The sequence below is a fragment of the Dendrobates tinctorius genome, unplaced genomic scaffold, assembly GCF_039654945.1.
Source record: "Dendrobates tinctorius isolate UK_male_01 unplaced genomic scaffold, ASM3965494v1 ptg000231l, whole genome shotgun sequence".
Classification (NCBI taxonomy): domain Eukaryota; kingdom Metazoa; phylum Chordata; class Amphibia; order Anura; family Dendrobatidae; genus Dendrobates; species Dendrobates tinctorius.
Genome location: NW_027361898.1, coordinates 22154833 through 22178563, shown reverse-complemented (window position 1 = coordinate 22178563; position 23731 = coordinate 22154833). Strand labels below are relative to the sequence as shown.

Sequence of the window (23731 nt, the reverse complement as noted above, 5' to 3'; positions counted from 1 at the left end):
AGAAGACACTCGGTCAGTACCCAAGCATGCTCAGATGACGCCTTATCCCAGCACATTTGCTCATCACTATTGCTTAATATTTTATCTGTCATGTATATGTCACCAGCCACACATTAATATTTGGAAATTATTTTCCAATTCAGAAGCATTTGCAACTGAAATGCTGAATGTCATTTGCATCATTCTGTCTACTGGAGTCAGTAATGGAAAAAATTGTATTATGTTTATGATTATTATCCTTTTGCCATATAGGACTGAGTGCGTGACTCTTATTTTATTCTTGTCTTAGAAGTTCCTCAGATCTTATGGCTTGACTTGGGAAGCATTTCTTCTGTTTGTCAGTAGCTTGAACAAATAATGAAAATATTTAATCAAATCCATTTGTGAAAGTATGAGAGCTTGGTAATGTGTTGCTCACTATGATATCGCATGTCTTTTAGCGCACCAGTCCAGAGGGTGGGATCCATCTCAATTGTCATTATTGTCACAACATGTTTACTGGCAAACCGGAGATTTTGGACTGGCAGGTAAGAACACAGCTCTTGGTTGTGACCGCAGTAGCCAAGGCATAATATTCACATTCTGATGAGTACACGTATCCATTTTACAGGACCACGTGTATCAGTTCTGCTGTAAAGATTGCTGCGAAGATTACAAGCGCCTTCATGGGGTGGTGTCCCAGTGCGAATACTGTAAGCAGGAAAAAATTCTGCATGAAAAGATCAGATTTTCCGGTGTGGAGAAGAATTTTTGTAGTGAGGGTAAGTGTCTGTATAGATGCCCAGAAGCTTGTCTGTGCAAAGGAAATGTTTCTAGTATAATGGCTGAAAAGACCTAGGTAGTTTCCCGCTTGTCCGAATACTCCAGTTTTACTGTTATCATGTCCATGGTTTGCTCAGGAATCTCATCCTGGTGCTATTAATGTCCTCTTTCATGGAAATTTGACGCCTGTTAGCCCAAAATCTACTTTGTGTAAAGTAAATGAAAGATTGTTGCTTCCCTTTAACAGTATTATAAGACTAGGGCTGCACGGTGTTTTAGGCAGGAATACGGGTTCACTTGGTGCCATGCAATACAAGTGACCCCTGAGGGCACTGTGACAGTGAAAAGTTGTAAAGCTTAGCAAGGTTGGACTGCTTGCTCGTCGCAGTTTTTTGGGGGTCCCTGTTCATTTGTACTGCACTGCGATGTAGTAGCAGCTCCAAGTAACCTTGGTCTCTGGTGCTGAGCACAAAAGAGCCCACTGCAGTGCGGAAGGTGGGCCGCAGACATGTCACAAGCTTGACTTGGCAAATGACAGCTTGCTTCCTCATGTTATTTATCCACTTCTCTTTCCTACAGGCTGTGTGCTCCTATACAAACAGGACTTCACCAAGAACTTAGGCCTGTGCTGTATAACGTGTACTTACTGCTCTCAGACCTGTCAGCGGGCTGTCACTGAGGAGCTGGATGGCAGCACATGGGACTTTTGCAGTGAAGAATGCAAGAGCAAGTATCTACTGTGGTACTTCAAGGTATGTGGCATCAGTACTCCATGCAGCGTGGCCATCAGGCTTCTTATGGACAGTGAGCGCTCTATCCTGGGAAGTAATAGATTATTGAGCTTTAGCATAGAAATGATGACAATATGTGACTTTGTCTTCCTATAGGCAGCTCGTTGTCATGCCTGCAAACGGCAGGGAAAACTAGTGGAAACTATTCACTGGCGTGGAGAAATAAAGCATTTCTGCAATCAACAATGTCTGTTACGTTTCTATAACCAACAAAACCAGCCTAATCTGGACACCCAGAAAGGGCCAGAAAGCCTGCTTTACAGCAAGAAAGGTTTGTGACCAGTGACCAGCCGTGATCACCAGGCATCTGTCTGTAGGAGCCATTGTCGGGGCCGAACCACACCTCCGGGCTTATTCCTCACCACTATGACACCATGTGCTCTTTATCAACACACAAAATGGGAAGAACAAATGCCTTCCATTATGGCAGCTTGCCAAACAGTTTTAAAAATAATAGATTCTCTTTGTAGAGACAGAGACTTTGATTCCAGAGATGTGCCACTTACTGGGCTACTTGCTGTAGTTTTGATAAAATAAGTTTTATCAGCAGGTGATTATCACTTGAGGACTAGTAAACCTGCTTGCATGTAGTCCTACATATTCATGAGCTCTGTATAATTCTGCCCCCAGCACTGATTGGCAGAAATCTGCCAATGTACAGTGTGCACAAAAAACAAGCAATCATTGGTGTGGGTGTGGTTATGCAGAGCTCAGAGAAAGCAGATCTGCAGCAGATAATAGTGATTTTATCAAAACTACAGCAAGCAGCTCAGTAAGTGACACATCACTAGAATCAGGTTCTCTGCCCCTACATCATGCTTATTTACATCACACTAATTGGAGAGATCACTTTTCGTAGCATGCATTCCTTTTAATAGAAAATAGATGCATGTGTCCAGTTTGTCCATCAGACCACCCATTGAATAGTATTTTATGACTTATTTTCAAAATGAAAAGTAATGCATTAAAATCTATATGTGGTGAATAGAGCAGGGGATAATGATATTTTAAAATCTATATGTAGTGAATAGAGCAGGGGATAATGATACTTTTTCAGTCTCTTCATTGGGGGACACAGGAGACCGTGGGTGTATGCTGCTGCTGCCGCCAAGAGGCTGATACTAAGAATTGCAGCTAAGAAAAAAGTGGACTATACTGTGCATTCATGTCTGTGTACTTAGCAGGGTGCATTGTTGTTACTGTGCCCATAGTTTTCTATTTCATCTATCTGGTGCATTTATGTGCTCTCTATAGCCTAAGGGTACCGTTACACTACGTGACACACCAGCGATCCTGACAACGATACGACCTGGTAAGGATCGCTGGTACGTCGCTAAATGGTTGCTAGTAAGCTGTCAAACAGACAGATCTACTGAACGACGCAGCAACCATCCGGCGATCCGTAAAACGACCTCGGCGGTCGTTGGGACCTTGTCACACAGCAGCTATTCTGACGACTCCTGAGTTCTAAGTCGCCAACAAGGTCACTTGTCGGCGTCAAACACAAAAATGCATGCTGGCCAGCGGGACATCAGCGATCAAAAAATGGCCCAGGACATTCGAGCACGATCAGCGAGATCGCAGCTGGGGCCCGGTTGCCAATATGTGTCACATGTAGCGATATCGCTGGCGAGGTCGCTGTTGCGTCACAAAATCTGTGACGTTTCAGCGATCTCTCTAACGATCTCGCTATGTGAGACGGGGCCTTTAGTTTAAAGAATTAAAGAAAAAAAACACTTTTTTTCCCTACCGCTTCATTGGGGGACACAGGAACCATGGGTGTATGCTGCTGACACTATGCACATAAAAAGTTAGCTCCTCCTTCACAGTGTACACCTCACGGACTGGTACTAGGTTAATCAGTTTTAGCTTCGGGTAAGTAGGAGATGGGCACAGGTCTTTCACTAGACCCATATCTACCTCGGTTTTCGGCATTTTCCAATAACTTCTCTTCTTTTTCAGATGGATCTTTCCCCTACCTCTGGAGGGATACAGTGGGAACAGTCAAACTGTACTCCCATGTAGAGACTAGGAGTACAGCGTGTACTGCCACCCCGTATCCTCATGTCTAGTCGGCAGGACCCCAACCCCTAACACCGGAAGAGTGTTTAGGTGATTCAGATTCGGTACTGGCCCCCGTCTCCTACCTACTCGCCCACCAGAGCTTGTTGGTTTTAGGAGGCGTGGACGTCCCGCAATACAGGATTTTCGGACGTCTGACATTTTCTTGGATGGAGAGGTACATCTCCTTTTCCCTCTCTTCCCCAGTTTCCTTCCAGAGGCGACAAGGAGAAGTTCCACGTAAACATTCAAGTATAGAAAATACAAAGAACAAGGGATGAAGACAGAAGGAAGATGAGTATCTCCACCAAACCCTCACTTTATTTCTAGGGCTGTAGTTTATTGTGGTCCTTTTGAGATCAATATGTGGCCATTACACTTTGTTCCCCTATGGACTGGGGCATTGGGCTACCTTTTGCTGTGCTTTTAGGGCCTCCGTGCCTCCCCATTGTTCCGCGGTCACCGACTTAAATCTAGGTCCCGGCTTTTCTCGGGCCTAGTCTTGGTGTTTGCTTCTCCCCCTTTTCTCTCACCTGTCGCTTCCACACTTCCTCTTCCTGACCCCGGCGGTTGGCTCCGCCCACTCATCAGGCAAGCTGGTTGTCACCATCTTTCTCATCCTTGACCCGGCGGATAGCTCCGCCCCTTCCTCCGGCCTCAGAGAGCAGGCTTTTTCCTTCAGCGTTCACCATCTGCAGTGCGTGCTTTTACTGCTGGTCCCTTTCCTCCTCCTTGTGGTCGCCATTTTCCGGCTTGTGGATCCGAATGGTAACTCTTCTTGCAGGACCTGCATTTTTTCTACCTATCATCGCACTGCAGCCCTCTACAGCCTGGAAGCAGTCTACAGGACAACTTGATCTTACTGTGAGTAGCTCTGCTCTGCAGACTGACACTCTTCTCTGCATTCTCTTCCTGCCCCCCTAACCTTCTGGCATGAGGCTGGTTTCACATTCGCGCTTTTTAAGCGCACGCACGGCCGGGGGTAGCTCCGCCCCCGAGCCGGCTCTCTGCCCGGCGTGCCCGCCCCTTCCTTGTAGCGCCGCCTCCTAGCGCACAGCGGCGCCTGCGATCGGCGCACCCTATCTTTAGCATAGGGTGCGCAGATCGTGCGCAGGCCGTGCGCTAGTTGCGCTTTGACCTGCGCTGCGCACTTTTGACGGTGCGCCGTGCGCGCCAAAATCCGAAAAGTTTGATTTTGGCGCGCACGGCGCACCGTCAAAAGTGCGCAGCGCAGGTCAAAGCGCAACTAGCGCACGGCCTGCGCACGATCTGCGCACCCTATGCTAAAGATAGGGTGCGCCGATCGCAGGCGCCGCTGTGCGCTAGGAGGCGGCGCTACAAGGAAGGGGCGGGCACGCCGGGGGCAGAGAGCCGGCTCGGGGGCGGAGCTACCCCCGGCCGTGCGTGCGCTTAAAAAGCGCGAATGTGAAACCGGCCTTAGTTAGTGGGTCTGTTCATCATTTTTAATCCTAAAGGAGAGCATTCCCTGCCTCCTCATCTTCTTCTGCTCTTATCAGACACTTTGTATGCTCTTCCTGTAAATTCAAGATCCTTTCAGGTCAGTCCTTTCCCTTCTGTCCGAATTGCAGTAACCCCCCCCCTGTGCCCACAACCCAGGAGTCCCCTACTGCCCCAGGAGAGAGTGATGCCCCTATCCCAGTGTGGGCTTCTTCTCTGTCACAGTCTTTGGCAGACCTCACCAAGGTGTCGCAGACAGTTGCACCTTCTGGCTAGTGGGTTGCAGGACTCACTGGCTGTGCCTACCAACATAGGCTGTAAGAGATCTAGGCAGGCTCGTCATTCTAGGTCCTCTTTCCGCTCCATCTCTCCCCCCGGTCTCTCCCGTCGGTCTGCCTCTTCCCGATCCTCTCCCGAGTCAGGTGAGGCGGTTTCGGATGACTCGGACCTGGATTCTGACCAAGCCTCTAATATGAGATACATGGTCCAGAGCCTCATTGTGGTGGTAAACCAGACCTTTAGCATTAGGGATACCTCTACGGAACCTGCAGAATAAGCGGCTCCGTTTAGACTGTCAGCTCCCAAGGCCTTTGCCCCACATAAAGAATTTGAGGAGGTATTTGCCAGGGAAAGGGAGAACCCGACCAGACGCTTCCAAAGAGGGAAGCGCCTCGGCATCCTATATCCCTTCTCCCCTGAGCTCACTGGTAACTGGACAGACTCTCCAACTGTGGACCCTCCAGTTTCCAGACTGTCCACCAACACGGTCCTCCCGCTTACAAGTGGAGCATCCCTCAAGGACTCCAATGACAGGATAATAGAATCTTTTGCAGAGTCATCCTTTGAAGCGACCACTTCTTCGTTGTGCCCGGTCTTTGCCTCTACTTGGGTGTCAAAGTCCATAGCTGCATGGGCTTAAACAACTCCGTCAGGGCATTCTTGCTGGAGCACGACCGGAGGAATTGGCTAACCTCGCGGACCAGATTTCTCATGCAGGGAAGTACATGGTATCTGCCTCCGTGGACGCCGCTTCATGCAAGGCTCAGGCGTCCAGCAATATTGTGGCCATCCGACGGACTATTTGGCTTAAGGTCTGGGAGGCAGATTTATCTTCAGAAAAGTCCCTTACCAGGTTGCCTTTCCAGGGTTCCCGTCTATTTGGCTCCAAGTTGGACCAAATTATTAAGGAGGCCATCGGGGGAACGAGTTCCCTCCTTCCTCAGTCCAAACCTCGCGGCCTCCTCTGAAGCGGCAGTTTTGTCCCTTTCGCCGTTTCGCTGTGACAGAGGATTTCTCCCGTCAACAGAGGCCACAGGCTTGCCAGGATATAAAAAGGGCTTCCTTTTTACCCACCCCTTCCTGGCATCCGCGTATCACACAGGGTAGATCCGCCAGGTCTAGACCTGACAGGTCTTCATCCGCACGACTCATCTCAAAGACCTAGGGTATTTCCCAGGCTGGGCGGTCGTCTCTGGTTTTTCAGAGATGTCTGGCTCTCCTCAGTGGAGGACGCATGATGGGTCAGGGAGGTTATATCCTCAGGATGCAAAATAGAGTTTGTTTCGCGGCTCCGAGATCAATTCTTCGAATTCCGTCCTCCAAGAGATGCTTCTCGGTTCCGGAATTCTTTGCGTCCATCGCCTCTTAGTTCAGGTGTCATTGTTCCCGTTCCAGACCGGGAATGTTTCACAGGATTTTATTCGAACCTATTTGAAAGGACGGCGCGGGTTGACCTATCCTGGATCTAAAGTTACTGAACAAAAGAGTCTGACTGCAACATTTCAGGATGGAGTCCCTTCGTTCAGTGATTGCTTCAGTGGAATCGCAGGAGTTCCTGTGCTCCATAGACATCCAGGATGCCTCTCTTCATGTCCCTATCTTCTCAGAGCATCGGAGATTCCTGTGTTTTGCGGTACAGCAGGACCATTTTCAGTTCATCGCCCTGCCGTTTGCACTCGCAACCGCTCCCAGGGTTTTCACAAAAATCATGGCAGCGTTAATTCTGCGGATCAGAGGCCTAGTGCTCATCCCATACATTGATGACATCCTGATCAAGGCTCCGTCTTTTCTCAGGCCTAGGAAAGTCTGGTCATCGTTCTCGACACCCTGTCTCGTTTCGGATGGCTTGTCAACAGGGCAAAGTCTTGGCTTGTTCCGACTCAGCGCCTCATTTTTCTCTAATCCCTTCCACGACAGCACACAGGAGGTTTCCTCCCCATCCTAATTAGGAACAGGAAACAAGAGGTTACATAGCCCTCCCCTTCCTCTAATCCCCAGTGTTTTCCTGTCCCTATAGGGATGAAGAGGTTCTGTGTGCTCCGTGGATAGGGCCGGCGAGATCCTGGAGTTTTCTACCTGTGAGCCAGGCAGCTGGGGTCGATCGTCCCAGACCTTCCTCCCCGGATGCTGCTCCCGCTGCTGGCGGGACCCGCACCATCCTCCGGCGCTTCGGGAATGCTGGATGGTGAGTCGGGCCTCCCGTAGCTCCCCAACCCACGATCCGCTACCCTCCCCCGCACGCAGCATGCTCTTCTCTAACCGAGCGGCATGCACCGGAAGTGACGTTCACCGCCGAGCCCAAAGGTGTGACGTCACTTCCGCCCTGCATTCCACAGTGGAACGCACCGCCATCTTGGCAGGAAACTTGAATTTGGGGGGGGGGGGGGGGGAAGAGAAAAACAGGTGGCACCAGGACTGAGAGGGAGCGATCTCATCCAATTGGATGAGGTAAGGAAATGCTGGATCTCTGTTCCTATTTAAGGACCCTAATGGAAGAATCCATAAGGTAGGACTAACGTCTGCATGATGGATGCGCATCTTCCCTGAAAGCTGCTTCTGCTGAGCTCAGCACAAACCCTGGCCCAGTGAGTACATTTGGAAAAGTGTGTATATACCTTTTTGGTTTAGGACCCATCGTTAGGGGCCCCCTCCTTTTCTCTCTTTCAGCGAGACAAGGATCCTACACCAAAAACGGAAGAAAAACCTACAAGCCGCAAATGCGCCATCTGTAGGAAAAAACTCCCCTCCGATTATAAAAAGACCAGCAAAAATCGTCCGGGAGGAACAACCATCCCTGATAGAGGAAGTAAGAGGGATGGTCTGACAGGAGATCCAGTCGTCCCTGGCTACCTTTTCCCAATCATTTGGGGGGGGGGGGGGGCCTCAACCTCAAGGAAGAGGAAATATGCCCCTGAGGACATCTCAGATTCCGAACCCGAGTCATCAGTTTCAGCAGATTGGAGGAAAGAGGGTGAATTAACCCCAACCCAGACAGAAGATAAGAAATGGTTCTTTTCCTCAGACGATATGAAGGAATTACTCTCAGCGGTCAGGAACACAATAGGAGTAGAAGAAGATGGACCACCCCGCTTGGTGCAGGATGATCTATTTGGCAGCCTGAAGTCTAGGAAGAAAATGGTTTTCCCTATCCATGATAATATCCAGAATCTAATCTTGGAAGAATGGGTATTTCCAGAAAAAAACTAAGTATCCCAGGCGAAATGAAGGATCGGTTTCCCCTGGATGAAGAGGCCGCGAAACCTTTGACTGAGATTGCTAAAGGAGATATCCAGGTAGCCAGAGTAGCTAAAAAAAAAAAAAAAGCTACCCTTTGAGGACATCTCGCAGCTCAAGGACCCGCTTGACCGAAAGATGGATAGTCTACTGAGGAAGTCTTGGGAAGCCTCAGCAACTTCCTTAAAAACAAATGTCGCATCGGCCTGTGTAACTAGAACCCTATACCTCTGGCTTCAGCAGCTAGAAGACCATATAAAAAGAGGAACTCCGAGGGAAGATCTCCTAACCTCTCTACCGCTTCTACAGAAGGCAGCGGCCTTTTTTAGCGGACTCCTCGGCAGAATCGGTCCGTATTGCGGCAAGAACATCCGTACTTTCCAACACCACCCGAAGGGCCTTATGGCTGAAAATGTGGCGTGGAGATATCCTATCAAAGTCAAAATTATGCTCTATTCCATTCAAGGGTGAATACATATTTGGTCCAGCACTGGACGAACTATTAGAGAAGGTGACCGACAAGAAGAAAAATCTCCCTGAGCCGAAACCGCCCAAGAAAAAACCCGGTCACCCACCCCAGGCTCAAACCCCTCAATACAGGGGTAAAGGGAAAACAGGGCGATGGAGCTACCCAAAAGCTGGAAGAGGCAGAAATATTTTTCACGACTCCCGCTCAGAGATAAGAAATGGCGCCTAGCAGGTAGGGGGCAGAATTGCAAACTACTTCCCGAACTGGCAGAAAATAACCACGGATGAAAGAATCCTAGACTCTGTCAGATGAGTAAAAATAGCATTCACTCTATGTGGTCCTTGGAAAACACTGGGTATTAGAGGAAGGGGAGGGCTATTTAACCTCTTGTTTCCTGTCCCTAATTAGGATGGGGAGGCAACCTCCTGTGTGCTGTCGTGGAGGGTCTTAGAAACCCAACTCTCCAGGGCCCTCGGCTCAGCCATGACGGTCCTGGGAAGGATGGTGGCAGCGTCGGAAGCAATTCCTTTTGCGCAATTCCGTTCAAGACCACTTCAGCAGGCCATCCTATCTCGGTGGAACAGGTCTGTTCTCTCTCTAGATTGCCGCTTTCGGCTCTCTTCCCGAGTCACACGATCTCTCAATTGGTGGCTGTCATTCCCTCTCATCTTCCAGGGTCGGTCCTTTCTCCCCGTTCACTGGCAGGTGATGGCAACGGACGCCAGCCTTCTCTGCCGGGGTGCGGTCTTTCGACACCTGACTGTCCAGGGACGTTGGTCAGCAGAGGAATCCTCTGCCGATCAACATCCTCAAGATAAGGGCCATTCTTCTGTCCCTCCGACACTGAAAAATGCTTCTCAGCAATTGGGCCGCTGACTTTCCCAGCCGCGAAGGTCTCGCGGCTGGAGAATGGTCCCTGCATCAGGAAGTCTTCCATCAGATTTGCCTTTGATTGGGAACTCCGGATGTGGACCTCATGGCGTCACGGCTAAACAGGAAGGTTTCCCGGTTCATTTCCAGGTCCCACGTTCCCCTCGCGGTGGACGCCGACGCTCTGGCGATTCCCTGGTCACAATTTGCTCTTCCCTATCGGTTTCCTCCCCTACCCCTTCTTCTCAGGCTGTTGAAGAAGATCAAGGCGGAAGGAGTGCTGGTCGTTCTGATTGTACCTGATTGGCCCTTGGCTCGCAGAGATAAGGCCCTTTTACATTTAGCGATGCACCAGCGATCCAACCAGCGATCCGACCCGGTCAGGATCACTGGTGCATCGCTAAATGATCCCTAGTGAGCTTTCATACAGAAAGATCTCACAGCGATGCAGCAACGACGCAGCGCACGATACTTACCATTCACACACAGCGATCCTGACGTCCTCCCGCCCGCGTCCAGCGTCGCTCGTCGTCACAGCAGGAAGTCTCAGCAGGAAGCGTCCGACGAGAAATGGAGCCGGACATTCTCGCGCGATCAGCGATGGACAGCGGGGGAGCCGGTCGCTGGTAAGTATCACACATAGCGATATCACTAGCAATATCGCTATAACGTCACAAAACCAGTGACGTTTTAGCGATATTGCTAGCGATATCGCTTAGTGTAAAACCCCCTATAGTCAGTCAGTCATTCTTCTCGCGGACGCCCCCTGGAGGCTCCCAGACAGACCACCGATCCGTCACCGGAATTCTCGGCCGCTCAATTTAACGGCGTGGCTGTTGAAACCGCGGTTCTGAGAGCGTCCGGGTTTTCAGATCGGGTGATTCACACCATGATCCAGGATAGGAAGCCGCCGTCATTCAGGGTCTATTATCAGACTTGGAAAGCCTGTTTCAGCTGGAGTGAGTCCAATCACATCCCGCCTATGTCCTTTTCTCTCCCTTCCATTTTGGCGTTTCTCCAGGCGGGACTTAACGCTGGTTTGGCTCTTAATTCGCTAAAGTTCCAGGTGTTGGCACTTTCTATTCTTTTCCTGAAAAATGTATTCTCCCGTTCTCAAGTCAGAAATTTTCTTCAAAAGGTAGCACATGCGGCTTCCCCGAACCAGACACCCGTGGATCCCTGGGACTTCAATCTAGTCATGGAGGCCCTTAGATCTCCCTTTGAACCTCTCCAAGAGGTCTCTCTGTCCCTTCTCTCTTGGAAGGTGGCGTTTCTTGTGGCCATCACCTCCATCAGGCGGGTTTTGGAATTAGTGGCTCTTTCCTTTTGCCCTCCTTTCTTGGTACTTCACAAGGACAAGGTTGTTTTGTGGCCTCTACTTTCCTTCCTTCCCAAGGTAGTGTCTGCCTTTGACCTAAATGAGGATATTGTCCTCCCTTCCTTTTGTCCTGCTCCAACTGATCCTCTGGAGCGTTCACTGAACAAGTTAGACCTGGTCAGGGCCGTGCTGGTCTATGTGACTAGGACCTTCCCCTTTAGGCAACGGGCTCTCTTTTCATCATTCCAGAAGGTGCGTGCAGAGGTCTGCCAAGGCTACGAGCAAGGCTACGATTGCTCGCTGGATCAGAACTGCAATTTTGAAGGCTTACTGGGTCAAGAACAGAGTGCCTCCCCCAGGGATTAAGGCTCACTCTACCTGGGTAGTGGGCGGCTCTGGGGTGGTAGACCATAGGGTATATGCCCTGCAACTTTGCAAAGTGGCAACCTGGTCTTCGATTTACATGTTTGCCAAATTTTTATAGGATCCATACCTATGCTTTGGTGGACGCCAGCTTAGATACAAGGATCTTGCAGGCAGCAGTGGTGAGTTCTCCAACCTGAACGGAGATTCTGCTGTTCCCTCCCCAGGGACTTCTTTGGGACGTCCCATGGTTCCTGTGTCCCCCAATGAAGCGATAGAGAAAACAGGATTTTTGGTTGCTTACCGTAAAATCTGTTTCTTGGAGCCTTCATTGGCGGTCAATGCACCCTCCCATGTGTATCAGCTCTTTTTTCTGTGTTATATTGTTAGGGTATGTGCACACGTTGCCGAATCTGCTGTGGAATTTTCCACACAGATTTTGCTAAATCCGCAGGTAAAATGACCTGCGTTTTACCTGCGGATTTAGTGCAGATTTACTGCGGATTTTCTGCAATTTTTGTGCGGAGTTCCCCTGCGATTTGACACCTGCGGATTCCTATAATGGAGCAGTTGTCAAAACGCAGTGGATCTGCACATAAGAAGTGACATGCTGCAGTTTTGATTCCGCAGCAAATATGCGTGGAAAAAAATTCCACATGTGCACTGCGTTTTTCATTTTGCCTTCACTTTAATGCTACTGTTCACCGCTGCTGCGGATCCGCAGGGCCAAATCCGCTGCGGATCCGCAGCAGAATCTGTAACGTGTGCACATACCTTTACAGTTTTTGTTGTCTGTTTTTTTTTTTTCCTCTATTTTCTTGCTTCTCCTACTGCTTTCTCACTAACTGATTAACCTAGTGCTGGTCAGTAGGGTGTACACTGCAGAGGAGGAGCTAACTTCTTTTGTGCATAGTGGCAGCATAGCATACACCCATGGATTCCTGTGTCCCCCAATGAAGGCTCCGAGAAACAGATTTTACGGTAAGCAACCAAAAATGCTGGGTTTTTTTTCCCCCATAAAACTGATTTCTTTGAAATTAGTATCTGTAGCTCCCTCCCAATCAATACTTCATCTTTATACTGTATGATGTATCATTTTTTTAAAAAGTGCAACCGCTGTTCAAAATGCCACTGACTGCATAAAAGCAAAATTTTGTCTATTTTGTATGAACTTGATCTTTTATCTCACCAGGTCAGAATGCAGGATCCAAACCCCCAGCAAGTACGCAGCCAAAAACAGACACTAACACAGTGAGTAAAAAGAAAAGCAGAAATGTATGAAATAGAGATACAGTGAAGAACATGATGGTGACAGCTGACAGTCACTAGTGTCACCCTAAGTGTATTCATCCATCTAAAGAAGTCTTTTGGGCCCTGCTAGAAGCAGAATCTAAAATGCTACACATTAGTGGGAAACTGACTAATAAATGCAATGCTAAAGTCTTGCAGTGTATTTCACCAGCAATCAGAGATAAATATTCAAGACCAACAAATAAATCAATAAAACTATCAGGTTAAAAAAATTCCATTATTTGCATTTCTGCTTTTGCATCAACCACTGAACTTAACCCCTTAATGTCCAGTGACGGACACAGTCCGTCATCAGACTTCTCCCCTGCTTTGATGAGGGCTCCGGCGCTGAGCCCACATCAAAGCCGTGACATGTCAGCTGTTATGAACAGCTGACATGTGCCCGCAATAGGCGCGAGCGGAATCGCTGTCCGCCCGCGCCTATTAACTAGTTAAATCCCGCTGTCAAAGCTGACAGCAGGCATTTAAATAGCATTTCCGGCCACCGGGCCAGAAATGACCTCATCGCCGACCCCCGTCACGTGATCGGGGGTCGGCATCATGTTCCCTGGACAACCAGATGGTTGTTCCAGGCATATGGCTTTCAGCGCCACCCGGTGGTCGGCGCTGAAAGCACAGCAGTAAATCTGCTACATATGGGCGATCTGCTCATCGCCCATATGTAGCAGAGGCGATCGGGTTGCGCATGCTTCTAGCCTCCTATGGAAGCTATTGAAGCATGCCAAAAGTTAAAAAAAAAAAAAAAAAAAAATTAAAAAAACCTAAAAGTTCAAATCACGCCCTTTTGCCACAATCAAAATAAAACAGTAAAAAAAAATTCCCACATACACATATTACATATCGCCGCGTTCAGAATCGCCCGATCTATCAATAAAAAAAAAGCATTAACCCGATCGCTAAACGGCGTAGCGAGAAAAAAATTCAAAACGCCAGAATTACGTTTTTTTGGTCGCCAAGACATTGCATTAAAATGCAATAACGGGCGATCAAAAGAACGTATCAGCACAAAAGTGGTATCATTAAAAACGTCAGTCCGGCACGGTAAAAATAAGCCCTCACCCGACGCCAGATCATAAAAAATGGAGACGCTACGGGTGTCGGAAAATTGCGCAATTTTTTTGTTTTTTAGCAAACTTTGGAATTTGTTTTTACCAATTTGGTTAAAAAGGTCATAGACATGTTTGGTGTCTATGAACTCGTAATGACCTGGAGAATCATAATGGCAGGTCAGATTTAGCATCTAGTGAACCTAGCAAAAAAGCCAAGCAAAAAAAACAAGTGTGGGATTGCCCTTTTTTTTGCAATTTCACCGCACTTGAAATTTTTTTTCCCGTTTTCGAGTACACCACATGGTAAAACCAATGGTGTCATTAAAAAGTACAACTCGTCCCGCAAAAAATAAGCCCTCACATGGCTATATAGACGGAAAAATAAAAAAGTTATGTCTCTGGAAAGAAGGGGAGGGAAAAATGAAAATGCAAAAACAAAAATACCCCTGGTCGTTAAGGGGTCCTGACAATATTTATCCCCACGCAGTGGTTTTTGGGAACAAAAGAAAAAACCTTCTTTTGTTAAAAAAACAAAACATTGATCAGAGTCATCTGTAACTCAGTATGATTCCAATGAAAAAGTCAACTCTTCCTGCAAAAAACGAGTCCTCAATCCACTCCATCAGCAGGAAAAAATATAAAGTTATGGCTCGGAATATGGCAACATACAGGTTTTATTCATGGTGTAGAAATATTAAAACTTCAATAAATAAAAAGTTATTGCCGTAATTGTATACTAAACTGTGCACAGCATAAAATCTAAGCCCCATAAACAATATCAGATTTGCTGTTTCCACTTCTCACCGGCCCAAAATCCTATACTCTCTACAGCCGCATAGATTAGGGGCTGCACTACGTAAGCAAACAGAAGTATGCAGCGGTGCTCTGCGGGTGTCTGCAGACATGGTTTTTAGATTGTATTACTGCTATAGTCATATGTTAAATGTAACATTTTTAATGCACAATTTTGTTAACCCCATAGTGTCACATTGCTGCCTTTCCATGTAATTATGGCTGTGTCACTATCCATTTGGGGCTTGAAATGGGCAGTCATTCTTTACCCCGGGATTGTGAATTTGAGGCTCCCACTGTCTTACCTCTTGGTTCCCCTTGGGTAACGGCAATGTGGAGTAAGAAGTGTCAGTGCTCGCTGCAGTCTGTCAGCTCCGTAAATGCAGCTCTTACTGGTTTGCCATTAATCAAAGTATAATAGATCATGCCAGAGGCACAATATATAATAAAGCCAATAAAGCTACAGCTTGTTACAAAAAAAAAGCCTTCATGAAGCGGCGTACTTGGAAAATGAAAAAAAAAGTTATGGCTCTCCGAATGAGGCCCAAGGAAAAAAGGGGGGAACATTTTTTTATATTTGTCTATGGATACCTAAGGTCCTGCCGTGCCTGCTCATGAGGAAAGAGACAGCCAATCAGAAAAACTATACTACATTTCTAATTGGAGGTATTTGCTAATATTATTATTACACCTACTGCATATTGGGATAGGACCTTGGGGATGGGAATACCCTTTTAATGCTTCGTAAAGCATAATGTATAAAATGTCAAAAATCAACAGAATTGCTCTGTTTTTTGTTTTTTTTTGCCACAGAGTGTTAATAAAAGTTAGTTATTATGGTGTATGTACCCCAAAATGGTCCCACATAACCTAAATGTGATTAGATCTTTTAAGTTAGGCCTGGTCTTTAAAGAGAGTCTGTCAGCAGGTTTTGCCATCTCATCTGAGAGCAGCAAACGTGGTAAAATAGACCCTGAATCCAAAGAGGTATCACTTAGATTACTGGGTGCAGCAGTTGTGACACAATCAGAGTTCTTAGAGGTAGCATTTAGCAGAGCTCAGAAAGCTAGCCCTGACCACACCCTCTGTGTGCATAGTCTATTGCCATTGAGCTGCTTTTCAGAGGAAGGGGTGAGTTCGGTCCAGCAGTCATTGTAAGGCTACTTTCACACCTGGGTTAGGAGGCGCAGCGTGCGGCCGCCGTGCAGCTCCGCCCCCTCCGGTCAGCTCCTCCTATGGACGCATGACACTGCATGCGACCTGCGTACCCTATCATTAGCATTGGATATGCAGGCCGTGCGCTGGTATGATTTTGACAGTATGCCGAGCACACCAAAATGCAACGCGGTGCATTTGGCGCGCGTCGGTGCACCGTCAAAAGGGCTCATGCTCCGTCAAAATCATACCAGCGCACGGCCTGCGTACCCAATGCTAAAGATAGGGTACGCAGGTCGCATGCAACGTCATGCGCCCATAGGAGGAGCTGACCGGAGGGAGCGCGGCAGGGGGCGGAGCTGCACGGCAGCTGTGCGCTGCGCCTCCTAACACATGTGTGAAACTAGCCTAAGTAAACCGCACATAACCTGAGAAGTGATACATATTGAATTTTGTGTTTCAGCCTCTATTTCCTGCTGTTTTCAGATTAAATAGTAAAACCTCCTGACAGATTCCCTTTAAGGGGGTTAAACTGTATGAGTCTTTCTGCCAGGACAGTAAAACTTCATGTAGATGTGTTCTCACTTCTCTAATATTATACCTGTACAACAGGAGTCTCTCCTTTTTGAGCCTAAACCTAGAAAATATATGTAGCGTCTAATCTGTCTGATCATCTTAGGCATCACCAAAACCAAGATCGTCTGAGATGGCCCCTGCTCCACCACCACCCCCAAGTCCCAGTGTACCACGTAAAAACAAGGCTGCTATGTGTAAACCATTAATGCAGAATCGTGGGGTCTCATGTCGAGTGGAAACAAAAAGCAGTGACTGTCAGACAGGTAAGTAATGCTTTATAAACAGTATACAGTATGTACAGCACTGTGTGAAAGTTTTAGGAAAATATGCTGTAAAGTAAGAAAGCTTTCAAAAATAGAGGAGTTAATAAGTTTTATTTTTATCAAATAACAAAATGCAAAGTCTTTGAAGAAAAGAAAAATCAGATCAGTATTTGGTGTGATCGACATTTATCTTCAAGACAGGATCAGTTCTTCTAGGTACACTTCCACATGGTATTTGAAGTCAGCAGGGAGGTTGTTCCAATCATCTTGGAAAACAAACCACAAATCTTGAATATATGCCGGGCAATTTCAATAAATATCCTGTACTCATTGGAATGCCAGAAATATGACTAATAAAGAGAAGTATTGATGTCTATAGCTGAGAATACAGATATAAACCGATGAGCAGTTACTGACCACTGCCATAAGCTGAGCTCAATTCAACATCACAGATGTATCTATTTAGTACAGATTCTGGGCTAAAGTCTGCTATGTTCAGACTCTTCATATCTACAGATGGATGGAATAAGTTATAGAAGGGGGCTCTATAATCTGTTCCACATTAGGGGTGAAACACCCTTCCAGTGCTGACACATATTGTCTTATTATTCTGGACGGTTGTTACTGTCCAGTGCATGGGGCGAGAAGCACACTTACATGTTTATAGCGTACCGCTAACATTCTTACCAAAATTCATACATCTTTATATGGTTTAGAGCAGGGGTTGCAAACTCAGCTGGGTATATGGGCCAAATATAGAAAAAAAATTGGAATTTGGTGGGCCAAGTGGAGAGCAGTGAATATTCATTATCTTTAGTAGCGGGCACACATGATCGCCTTGCCGCTGCAGGAACCCGGCGGCTGCGCTTACTGTGCCCGCTATTAAATAGAAATTAATATTCACTACTCTCCACTCCCATGGGCGTGGAGAGTCGTGAATATTCATTTCTCTTCAGCAGCAGGCACAGGGGTTAGCTCAGCAACCAGCTTTCTGCCTCCTGTGACCCGCATCTCCGCCGCTGCCACTCCCCCACCTCTCCACCACAGCAGGTACATCATTTCAATTGAATGTGCATCCAAGCATTCAGCTGAATTAAAGCGCTGCCGTCATCGGCCCCCTGAACTGGGCAGGAATATCAAGGGGTCTACAGTGCCTGTGGGCTGCATGATGCAGCCTCAGTGGCTGCATGCGGGCCATGTGCTTGAGACCCTTTGTTTAGAGCTTAGTTAAAAGGATATTTCCTCAACTATCCTCTGCAGCCTGCAGGGCAGGGTTAGGGAATCTTAGTTTTCTGCCAAGTGCCATTTGGATATTTATAACATCCTTCGGGGGCCGTACAAATTACGCACCAACTCCGCCCACAAAGTACGTCCTGACGCTGGCACTGATGTCGAGACGTAATCTTTCATTGCATGCACCTTAACATTCAGTACTGAACACTTCTTGTACATGCTCACAGAGCAAGAAGAAATTAATGGGCAGTTGGCCATCTAAATTCAGCTGACGGCCCAAGCTCTGTGGTCCCCAGGAAACTGCCCAGGGGCTGGATAAAAGGCCATTGAGGGCTGTACGCGACCCATAAGCCTGAGGTTCACCACGTCTACTCTAGGGGAAGGTTGTTCATCATGCTAGTATGGGCTGCAATAAATTGGCACGGTATCATTTAGCCTCCATATGCAATAGATAAAGCTGACTCCACTTTTCACAATATGTGATGATACCGTTCACCCCCACTCCCACCTTCACAACTACTTTTGCTCAAATTAAAGTAGAGGCATAATTCTTCTCTACAACTCAGTAAGGCAGGAGCCAGTCTATCCATGTGGCTGCTGAGAAGAACGGCATTATGAGTATCATTAGGTCTAGTGGCCAGGGGAAATTTGCAAGTTTCTGATTCATTTTTATTACAGTGCTATAGACAAATATATATTCTGCATGAAACCCTATATAAATGGTTGGTCATTCTCTGATGACCCTTTCCCTTTGTTTGTAATGACTATTAAACTTACTAGTTATTTAGGAGGATGTTACACCTGTTTTCTGCTATCCACAAGGAATCTAGATAATCTGTATTGTGACTCCCCAGATAGATGTGTATTCTTCAGTCTATTCTTTCTCTGCTGTAGATGAGGATTGGAAGCCACAGGTTATTATTCTACCTGTTCCTGTGCCCATATTTGTGCCAGTACCTATGAATTTATATTCTCAAAAAGTGCCTGTTCCGTTCTCGATGCCTGTTCCGGTGAGTTGTTCTATTCGGCTTGCCCTTGTTCCCTCCTTTCTTTCCCTCATTGCTCCCTTTACATTTGTATAGTGTTGTCAATTTTCCTGCCACTGTTATTACATTAGGTGCCTGTACCCCTGCTGCTACCTACCACTTTGGAAAATACTGATAAAATTGTGGAAACCATTGAGGAACTGAAAGTGAAAATTCCTTCCAATCCACTAGAAGCTGATATTCTGGCCATGGCTGAAATGATTGCGGAGGCTGAAGGGCTGGACAAATCTTCTGACTTGTGTGGTAAGATCACATGTAGAGGAAAAGTGGATCTTAAGTATTTCTTAAATGTGGTTGAGAAATGCTTACGCTTTCAATTTAGTATTTAAAATGCACTTTTAAAGGGTGTGTACCAGGTTTTCAGGGGATTCCCGATCCCTATGGGCTATTGTTTGGAATGCTGGAAGTCTGATCGCTGGTACCGTCACTGATCCAAAGACTTGGGCTCTGCATGTGACTATCAGAGAGAGCTGAGTTTTCTATCTCTGCCAGTTAAATATTCATTGAATAGAGAGAAGGTCCACATGCTCAACCTCTGCTACATTCAGAGCCCCACTTCTTAGATCAGCATAATTGTTGGGTGCCCATCACAGTAAGTTATCACCTATCCTATGAAAAGGGAATGACTAACAGATTTGGTGTTAAACCCTTTTATAGGGAATCTGTCACCAGATTTTTGCTATCTCATCTAAGAGCAGAATAATGTAGGGTAGAGAACCTGGTTCCAGTAATGTATCACTTACTGGGCTGCTTGCTGTAGTTTTGGTAAAATCACTTTATCTATTGCAAATCTAGCAGTTCTCTGAATGCTGAGTTCTGTATAATCCCACCCACACCCCTGATTGGTAGCTTTTTGCCCAGGTACAGTATACAAATAAAGCTGCCAATCTGGTGGGGGTGGGGTTATACAGAGCTCATGAATATGGAGGACTACCTGGCAGCAGCTTTACTAGTCCTCTAGTGATAATCTACTGCTGATAAAACCTAAAATAAAAACTTCATGACAGATTCCCTTAAAGTCTCTATGTGGGAACAAGTTATGTGGAAATTTGCTGGTATCTGTTTGAACACACTTGCATATACAATGGCTTCCCTTGTTCTTATTAGAATGTTCAGACTAAAGGCAGCAAAAGTTCAAGAGAACAGTTATTAAAACGAATAGAGAAACCCATGGGAAGCAACCCTGCATCTGTTAAAGCACCACTCCAGTGGGGGGGGGTTATTTCAGTGCTTGAGTGGTGCTACTAATGTGAGGTCCCTGCCCCTAGTATTATACTTGCCAACTGCCGTCTCCTGTTGTTATCCACTCGCTTTGATCGGTCTCCAGCAGGTTGTGAACTGCCAGATTGCCCTAGTGTTTGCTGGAGCGAGCCAGATGTCACTTTTCAATGCAAGTATATGAGACATTTGTTCCAGCTCTCGTAGACTTGCATTGAGAGCTTGTGATGTAGCTTCTGGCCAGTCAGAAGCTGCGGTCACAAGATGGCACCGCAGGATTGGAGCGGTGCCAAGAAGTGCTGAAGACGGCAGGTAGTTAACATAATATTGGATGATGCAGGGATATTACATAAGTAGCACCACTCCAGCGCTGAAGTCAAAGAACTAAAAACTGGAGTGGTGCTTTAAACTGTAGATTCCTCACAATTCTCCTGTTTTACTCGTTCAGCTTTACACCTCTTTGGCATTCTCTCAAGCAGCTTCCTCAGGTGTCACCTGGAGGAGGCTTTCCGACTGTTACTTTGCCTTCACTCTGCATCCAACTAATTCCAACCATCTCAATTGAGTTGAGGTGGGGCGATTGTGGGAGGGCATGTCATATAACACAGCACTTCATCCTGATAATTTGTCACAAAGCCCGTACATAGCCTGGATGTGTAGTGACCAGAAAAACCATTACTAATATATGATTGCATTTGTGTCCACGGTTTTCTGTTTTGCCTTGGGAGGAGGTAAATTACTTATTATGCTGCCCTCTCCTGCCTTGTTTTGGTATTACAACTTGTAGTACTATGCTGCCCTCTTCTGCCTTAGGCCACTTTCACATTTGCGTTTAAGGCCGCAGTGACGGCCTGCGCACGGCCGCCGCTAAGCCCCGCCCCCTGCTGCGCCTCCTCCGGTAGCTCCGCCTACCGACACATGATGCTGCATGCGTCCTGCGTCCCCTATCTTTATCATCCCCAGTGATAAAGATAGGGGACGCATGCAGCGTCATGCGCCGGTAGGCGGAGCTACCGGAGGAGGCATGGCGGGGCTTAGCGGCAGCCATGCGCAGGCCGTCGCTGCGGCCTTAAACGCAAATGTGAAATTGGCGTTAGTTTGGCATTACAACTTGTTTTTCTGATTGGAAAGTAAGTGGCAGTTGGAGGTGGTGTGAGAGACTGAAAAAACATGTTGTTACGTGCGGTCTTGGTGGTGAGAAGGAGGTAGGACAAGCGGATAATAAAAAGCACCTTTTTCTTGGAGTGCCCCGCGTTTACAGCTTTAGGCTGAGTTCACACGTGGCGTTTTTTTCGCGTTTCCGCGGCGGTTTTAACCGCGCGATTTTGCCACGAAAAATAAGCATCCCATGCATTCCTATGGGATTCCGCAATGCTGTGCTAATGCTGCGGTTTTTACCGCGGCGGAATCGCTTTGCGGTAAAAAACGCAGCATGCTCATTAATTTGCGGAATCGCGGCGATCCCGCACCCATAGGAATGCATTGTTCCGTTTACTTCCCGCATGTGGCTGTGCACATATTTGATATGCCTTATAAAAGCTATTATGAAATGTATTACTAAAGCCATTTTGCTATTCGTATTTCACATATTTCATATTTGGTGTGCTGCCATTTTCTATTTAATACCATGTGGAAAGTAAGCAGAACAATTGCGGATGGTACCCACGGTCCGGAGGAGAGGAGTCTGTCCTCCGGGCTTTGGGTACCATATCCCTGTAAAAAATAGAATTTAAAATAAAAAATATTGTTATTCTTACCTTCTGGCGTCCCGCGCAGCCTTCCCGCCTCTCTCCACGCTCCCGGTCCCAGTAAGCCTTTGCGAAAATGCCCGCTATGGCGTCCGTTCTCGCGGGATCGCGAAGTCTCGCTGTCATTCGCGCGACGTCATCGCGAATTACCGCGAGAACGGACATCATCGCGGGCATTTTCGCAAAGGATTACTGGGAACGGATGCGCGGGACGTCAGAAGGCAAGAATAACACCATTTTTTATTTTTTTTTTTTACATTCTATCTTTTACTACTGAGGCCGCATAGGCGGCCTCAGTAGTAAAAAGTTGGTCACACTCGTCAAACACTATGTTTGACGAGTGTGACCAACCTGTCAATCAGTTCTCCAAGCGATGCTACAGATCGCTTGGAAAACGCTAGCATTTTGCAAGCTAAATACGCTTGCAAAATGCTAGTTTTTCCGCGGGAAAATCGCGGGAATTTAAAATGCGATTTTTCCCGCGGAATGGAATTACGGAATTCTCGCGGTAATTTCCGCGAGAGTTCCGGTACGTGTGCACTTAGCCTTACAGCAACAAAGTGCTGAGACAAGTGAAGGAGCTGCGCAGCAGATTTTTTCCATTCTACATGACGGCACCACGAGAGAGGGGATCCGCCCAGCGAGGACAGGAAACCTTCAAGATAAAAGGGGCGGCTCCTCTCTCCGCATCAGTTGGTTTCCTGTCCTCGATGGGAGACCCTCAAGATGAAAACCTCTTGATGATTGGAAGAAAGAAGAGGATGCCTGGGCCTGGGTCGGGTGATCAAATAGCAGGCACCGGTCTGCTACACCTGATACCAGGTACCGGTAGTCGCCTCGGGGGTCATATATTCCTATGTCCCCCCTGAGCGAGTGCATGGCCACAACCCATGGGGCAGATGCCCGGGTGAAGCTGGATACCTTGGAGACCACGGGCGGTGTACCCTCCAAGATGTAAATGTACCCCGTAAAACGTCCACGGAGGCCACTTTCCGTGTTCTCTCCCTGTCGACGTATGGTGGCCATGCAGCCCATGTGACACATCGGTGCCTGGGCGAAGATATTGCTCCTCGGGGGTGCCACATTGGTGTACCCGCCCTGTTGAGACCAGACGCCAGTCCCCGCAGAATCCGGCTCTGGAAGGTTTACCTGGTGTATACGTTGGTGGTATAGTGGATCGTCCATCCTTTCTCCTGAGGTAAGAGGGCGCAGGTGACCGGTATGGGGCCCAGGCGCTCACCGGAAAACCCGGGTTCGCGCCGCTGAGCACACCAGGGCGGCAAGGACACGCGCATTGGAGCGCGCATGGCGGGGCCTTGCTGGGAGAAAGCCGACGCTAAACCGGAAGTGGTAAGCGGCGACCCGGAAGTAGAGGTGGCGCGTACAGCAGAGACACAGGAGGGTGTGCGCAGTCACTAGGGGGCGCGCGGACACAGGTAGTGGCGCGCGCGCACAGAGGGCGCAAGCGGGGTACGGGGTCCAGGCGGTCCAATTTAAAAAAAAAAAAGACTGCTCTCATTAGGTGGCTCCTGCTAAGCAGCTTGAAGCTGGGGGCTGCTATTTAAATCGGTAGTGGCTGGCGTCACTACACCATTATATGGTCGGGTGTGACTGCTCTCAGCACAGGATAGCAGCAGACATATACGGCAGGATGGAGAGCCCCTCGCCAGAGCATATACAACCACGCCAGGAAGCGAAGGAAAGGCGGTCACGCTCACACGAAAAGAGCCAGACA

At 47.6% G+C, this 23731-nt stretch overlaps 1 protein-coding gene across 2 annotated transcripts in view; it reads left to right on the top strand.

The window, feature by feature from the left end:
* Positions 1–23731, top strand: part of ZMYM3 (zinc finger MYM-type containing 3) — a 123660-nt gene that overhangs the window by 71036 nt on the left and 28893 nt on the right. For both annotated transcript variants that reach the window (XM_073556173.1, XM_073556174.1), the window contains exons 10-17: positions 441–527; positions 611–761; positions 1342–1514; positions 1650–1824; positions 12798–12856; positions 16592–16751; positions 18879–18994; positions 19102–19273. In XM_073556173.1, coding sequence (XP_073412274.1) covers positions 441–527; positions 611–761; positions 1342–1514; positions 1650–1824; positions 12798–12856; positions 16592–16751; positions 18879–18994; positions 19102–19273 — 1093 coding nt within the window. The remainder of the gene's footprint in view (positions 1–440; positions 528–610; positions 762–1341; positions 1515–1649; positions 1825–12797; positions 12857–16591; positions 16752–18878; positions 18995–19101; positions 19274–23731) is intronic.